This window comes from Mycetomoellerius zeteki, unplaced genomic scaffold (genome assembly GCF_001594055.1).
Source record: "Mycetomoellerius zeteki isolate Tzet28-1 unplaced genomic scaffold, Tzet1.0 scaffold62, whole genome shotgun sequence".
In the NCBI taxonomy this organism is placed as follows: Eukaryota; Metazoa; Arthropoda; class Insecta; order Hymenoptera; family Formicidae; genus Mycetomoellerius; species Mycetomoellerius zeteki.
Window position 1 is genome coordinate 3,477,484 of NW_017257632.1, and position 6,385 is coordinate 3,483,868.

Here is a 6,385-nt window from a genome sequence, read left to right on the forward strand (position 1 = left end):
ATAGCGGCGAACGCGATTTCGATCACGGGACTAGCGCACTCTTGCTCCGGGTTAGTTCCGCTCAACAAATTTATGCGAGCATAAATCCTCTTAGTTGGATTCCAGTGCGGGTGAAGGCCTAATCTCGATACTTGCGATATTTATGCCGCACCTGTTCGCACGGCGCCGCCGGTACAGGTGAATGAAATTCGTGCCTGATGATCCGAACGAGCTGATTAATCGCTCCTAACGGCATTCTTTTCGAACAAATTTAAAAGAAACGCGTTCAGAAGCGTTTTATCACGGTGCTATAAATGTTTATACCACAAATATTTATGTAAATATTTATCGAATTAAATAAAATGTATAAATATATGACGACTCTGAGATTAAATCTAATAGTGAAAAAATTGAAAAACGCCAAAGATAACCAACACGGATATTGATGCACAACTTAAATTTAACAATTTAAATTTGTAATTAGCAATAAACAATATTGCATCTAGCAAAAGCTTTTACTAACATTTTTAATCTTCCTCAAAGCTTTAATCATAAACAATTGTGATGACGACTAAATTATTATTATTATTATTTATGTCGTCTAAACTAAATATTAGAATTAAACTAGAGTTATAAATATTACATATTCAATAAGCTGATAAAATTTCGTCTCGTATATAACAATTAACGCTGAGAGGTTTAATAAAGTCATTTTGTTACTGAAAGTAACGGTACGTGTGTTCTCTCTCTCCGATATCGATTTATAAAATATTATACATATACTTAAATATTTATAATTGTAAATATTTAATATTTATAATTATTGGTAAATATTTATAATTGTTGATTATCGATCGTACAGTATATGGAACATCACGAGTAACTTTTAACGGCTTTTTTTTTTTAGGGATACAAATTTAAATATACCGGAAGAACGGAGAGAGAAGTTCTGGAGGAAGCAGGACCACTCCGGAAGGAGGAACCGCCGATACAACGCTGCCAGACGACGTGTTTAAGAAGAAAGGCCAGCAGTGTACCGGCGACCCCCAGCACACCGAGCCAGGATCTCGTTGAAATACGTGAGTAATTTTTTTTTCACCGCCACGTAATTTGCATACACTGTCGCTTTTTGGTGGTCCATGTTTACGATATTTCCATTGTACAGAAAAACGCGTGTTTCGCATTTTTCTGTAGATGGGTAATTTCGTGAACATGGACCACCAAAACACGCATTTTTCTGTAGAATGGTAGATATTCAGGTAAATTTAGGATTTTGTTGGGGATTTTAATTACCATAATTTTATGCAGCAGCGTGATTTTTTATAAAATTGAAAGGTATTATAAAATAATTGAGATGCGATCTCTTAATGTATGAACTGTACAAGCTTTCTTTCCTTCACATTTTCAGGATATTCTAGCTTACCACGTAGCTGTCACAGCGCGGGTCTGGACGGCACCGGAATGTTGGAGGGCGGTGCGGGAGTTCCCCTTAGCTCGCCCTACTGCCCAGACAATACCTTGCCCCTTCTGGAGACTGTATCCGAGGACCAAGAGATTCATGCCAGGAGAAACAACGGTTAGTTAACAGATCTAATAATGGCCACCTTTTCTCTTTTTCTCTCCCTTTTCTCTCTCTTTCTATCTTTTTTCTCTTTCTCTATCTATCTCTTTCTCTCTTTTTCCTGTTTGAAACATTGAATTCCCTAATCTTGTTCAGCCTCCCGGCCCATTCGAGTCCATCGCCGCGACGCATGTGTACACGATATAATAACGAAACAGCGATATATTAACCTATCAAAAGCTTTTGAAACTTGCATTTAAATTCTATAAAGGAGAAATGTATATTTTTAGTCAGATATATCCACGATGAAATCAGTAATTTTAACTCTTTATTATTCGCGTGGGATGTCTAGAACGCTCCCAAGCTTATAAATTTGCTAAATGTATAAATGCTATTTATATATATTGATATTATATTTAGTGCAAATTGTTTCACAATTTAAAAAATTTGTTTGCATTTATTTCTATCTAAAGGATATATAAAACATCCTTTAGATAGAAAAATATCAATTTTTATTTAATTATAAATTATAAAAAAGAAACACTTAAAATTAAGATATAAGGTTAAAATATCAAAACATCCCACACGACTAATTACGTTAAAAAAACTACACGAGTAATGTAAAGTTAAGGTACTATAGCAACAGAGAAAATATTTAGTCTTTGACAGAAATTAGTGCATGGCGAAGTATATAACATGCGAAATTTTCTCTCGTCTGAGAGAACGAGATAATCTTTCGATACCTACATCCTTATCGATTTGAAATTAAGTACCCTTATACCTAAAAAGACAATTGGAAAATTCGAAAATTAGTATATTTGTTCATTATTATTTTTTTTTATATAAAAGGAAGAATTATAAGTATGAAAATTGGAGTAAATCGAATTTCTGGCCGCTCGCATTGCCCGCTAAATCTCGAAGAATAAATGTCGGTCGTGCATCTATAGCGTTTATAAGCGACGCGTAACCGAGAAAAATCTCCTTTTTTTTTACGGGACTGCCGCCGCCGCTTCTTTGGCTTTTTAGAACCTTCGGTTGATTTGTTTTCTCCTTTTCTTTCTGTTCTTTTAGCCGTAGACGAAAATGATACGCATGCGAGTGCCACCCACACGTCTACTACTACCATCACCACCACCACTACCACCATCACCACTTCCAACACCACCACCACAAACCGTGCGAAAGCCAAACTGAAATTTCCCAAGAGCACGCTGAACCGACCGCAACCGTTGTACAGTCAGAAAATAGTGATAGGCTCGGAAGAGCTGGCGGGGGGCGCGGCATATTAACGCCCTGATTAACGAGCGATGTCCAATGGTGGTACGGTCGACCGCCCTGATAATCAAGAGCTCGAAGGCGCCGGCGAGCGCCAACGGACGGATCCCTGTCAGAAGCGTGCATTCCGCGCACGACGGTAAAACGCGGGTAGAGGTAAGCGAGATCGACGACGGGGTAGGCCGCGAAACGACGACGAAGACCGCCAACGGTTGCGCGAATCTGGCCGCGAGGCCAGGACTGTCGAATGGATTCGATCACTCGGGACAACGGCAAGCAGCAGGTAAGCGCGAAGATCCCAGGACGATGAAACGTCGAAGACCTTCCGTTTCCTTCTTCTTTCCTCCTTCCGTCACCCTCTGTCTCTTCCTCTGTCAATTGCGTATTAAACCTCGCCTCTCCTGTGTTCCTACGTGTACGTCGTTGTCGTTGGAGTTGGACTCTGCTTTGTTACCTTGCGTCTTCCTTTATGTTACGCTTCGACTATTGCGGTCTGCATGGGCTTGTGCCTGTTAACGTATACAAACCGACACATTCGATACGTTGCTCCTAGTGAATCCGCGAGATATTTCGACCATCGTACTTTACTAATTGGTTATTGGATAGAACAACTTTTTGGATATCTCCAATATTTAGGAGTCACTGAAAGATTCTCGTCATATAGCCAAGTCCCGAGTACGATGGTTATATTGATAAAATAACGATCGCAATTATGAGAGTGTACGATGATTACAGAAGTGCACGCGTATACGTAAATTCACGTAAAGCAGTTTTCTGTCGATTTCCTCTATAGAATCGGTTTGTGGAGATCAATAATCTAATGGCGAATTCGATTGGACTCACTGCGCACTGGTGCATATTAGAATCGTGGTACATGAATTAAGTAAAGATATTAGATATATATTTAATATAAATATAAATACAGGTTAAACCGTGAAATTCTCAATGCATTTTATTATGCTGTTAAGTAAAATACGTATTTTATAATTATAAATAATTGCATTTTAGATTCAGATTAAATCAGTATACGGCTTTAATATGCACTGATACGTTCAACTGAATTCGCTATGACTCTCTCCCGAACGGGCCATCGTTACGAAATCTTTTTTGTATGTATTATTTTTTTCAATGAAATTACAGTTTGAAATCTTTGAATGAAATTAGACGTGAAATTTTTTAAAAGTTTTCTTTCAAATTCTTCTAACATAATTTTCTAATTTTATTTTAAAAATAATAGTATATGTATTTAATAATTAAACGATCACATGAGTAGATTGTAACAACGAATCACACAAATTTCATTTTCTATATAGAAATATCTTCTATAGATAACAGAAATTATTCTTGATAACAATGTCTTGATAACAATGTGATTTGTTAGAAACATTTATTGCAAGTACAGAAGGTATTTAAAAGTTATTTTATTTTTATCATCTTCTAAATTCGATTCCGTGTTATAATATAAAGCGCTTGATATAGACGTTTCTTTATATCTCTTGATATAGATATTTCTTCATATTTATATACCATATTGATATTTCTTTGTCATGTGTATACAATTGAATTAATTTAACGCAAAAAACAGCTGTTATTTCATTCGAGATTTTACGTTGATACTTTTCGTTCTTTATATAGAATTCTTTTTTGAGAGTTAAAGCATTGAAAACATTGTGCTCGAGTAGACAAACGGAAGTGAATCGTTATAAATAAAAGAATTATTTCAGTTGACTTTATGATGTCATAAAAAGCTAACTCCACGAACACAATCCTCAAACCTCAGAGTGGGATCGTCAGAAAACTCCGCACATGTAACGTCTTCGTCCCTTACGAGTCACTGGCTAACACAATCATCCAATAGCATCGATCGCGTCCTTTCTGTTTCAGTCGGTCAGCATGAGGGCGAGGCGAACGATTACTACTTCAGGGACTCCTTCGACCACTCCTCGTCGGAAAGCCAATTGTTGGACGCGTCCGGTAAGCCGCACAGCCGTTCGGTCACACCGGTACCGAAGATGCAGAAACTGCAGAATTCCAAGCTCTGCCTCCAGCAGCAGCATCATCATCATCAGCAGCATCAGGGCGTACGACGCGTGGCTAGCGGCAAGATCAAACACAGGAGCTTGCATGTGATCAGGATCTTTATACCGGCGTTCATGCTGACGATCACGGTGCTGTTCATCGTGACGGTACTAGTGTTCGAGACGGACACAACGCTGTTCAACAGCCTGCGTAAGACGCCGGAAATGGTGGCCTTAAGGAGCCAATATTATGTTCCGATCAAGGAGTTCCTGCGGACCAAGCTCGGCCTATTCTGATGTGACAAGATGACCGGGCCGAAGTCGTCCTACGTCATCGCGTAGCTCGCTCTCCCTTCAGTGCCAAGTTGCTAGGATGGACTTGTGATTGAGAGTATTTACGGCCCACAAGTCGCGGAGAAAAGAACATACACCTCTTTTCCCTATCATTCCCTTCTTCGTCCCTACCTCCCTTCCCTCGTTGCGCGCCGTCGCGTCGCAACTTGGTCGCATGAGCGTAAGTGCTTCGGACCGAGAAGATCAAATGCTATCGAAAGCAGAAGAAAAGAAGGCCGGAAGGAAGAAGAGAGACGAGAAATATCGCGTTGAAGGGATCAGCCGAGGTCCGAATCTCACGCGAGGAACGTTCTGAGTTCCAATTTAGTCGATAGGAAATCAGAATTCTGTATAAAAAAAGAAACTGTACAAAGATTGTAGGTATTTAATCGAGATGTAAGCGGGATGTATGTCTAAAACTGTATTTATGCGTTTTTTTATCGTAATACGCTTATTGTTTTTACGAAAAGCGTTTTACAACCACGCATTTTATTAAGTTTCCTCATTATTTAGTTTCTCATTATTTAACTTGATCATTTATGCCAGTCGCTGCTGACTCGTCTGCTACTTCTCTCGACAGAATGTGGATCCATAAAACCAACATATTTATCTTTTAGATGATATTAAGTTCCGCTAGTTATGAAATAATTTTCTTTTACAAGAATAATCGCAGTACATATTTGTTTAATGAACATTAATAATTGATTTATTGAATACATTGAAATATATGTAATAAATTTTAACATATATTCATACGGTTACAATGTTTAAAGAAAAATCTTTTCATCGTGTTATTATTAACGAACGATTCATCTTAAAAACAGCATTAACTTGATTTTAAAAATTCATTATAATAAATATATCACATGAAATTATAGTATTTCGCATTAGTTGTATTACAATATTTTATTCATGTCATTATTTGAAAAAAAGACAGATTATTAAAGTTTGGCTATAAGAAGAGACCGATTTTATTCGGTGTAGGTGATACCTTCCGGACTCGGACGGACATTATGTATACATACATAGTGCAATGTTGATTATCGAATGGCCTATCGTGTTATTATAAAAAGAACGAAGACAAGAGTGCTCTTTCTTCGGATTTTCGCGAAACTTTCTCCATGTGTGTCCCCGGTGGATAACTCGAAGAAACGCGCAAGAATATAAAGCTATATGTGCGCTAGTATAATAGACAAAATAAAAATATTTTAACATAGTG

The 6,385-nt window shown here is 37.8% G+C and overlaps 1 protein-coding gene across 1 annotated transcript in view; it reads left to right on the forward strand.

Moving 5' to 3' along the window:
- Frmd5 (FERM domain containing) overlaps window positions 1–5,795 on the forward strand; it is a 31,716-nt gene extending 25,921 nt beyond the window's left edge. Inside the window, 5 exon segments of the mRNA XM_018457012.1 lie at window positions 887–1,058; window positions 1,388–1,555; window positions 2,612–2,813; window positions 2,815–3,098; window positions 4,700–5,795. Of these exon segments, the coding sequence (XP_018312514.1) occupies window positions 887–1,058; window positions 1,388–1,555; window positions 2,612–2,813; window positions 2,815–3,098; window positions 4,700–5,130 (1,257 nt within the window). The 3' untranslated portion in view covers window positions 5,131–5,795.
- The last annotated feature ends 590 nt before the right edge of the window (window positions 5,796–6,385 follow it).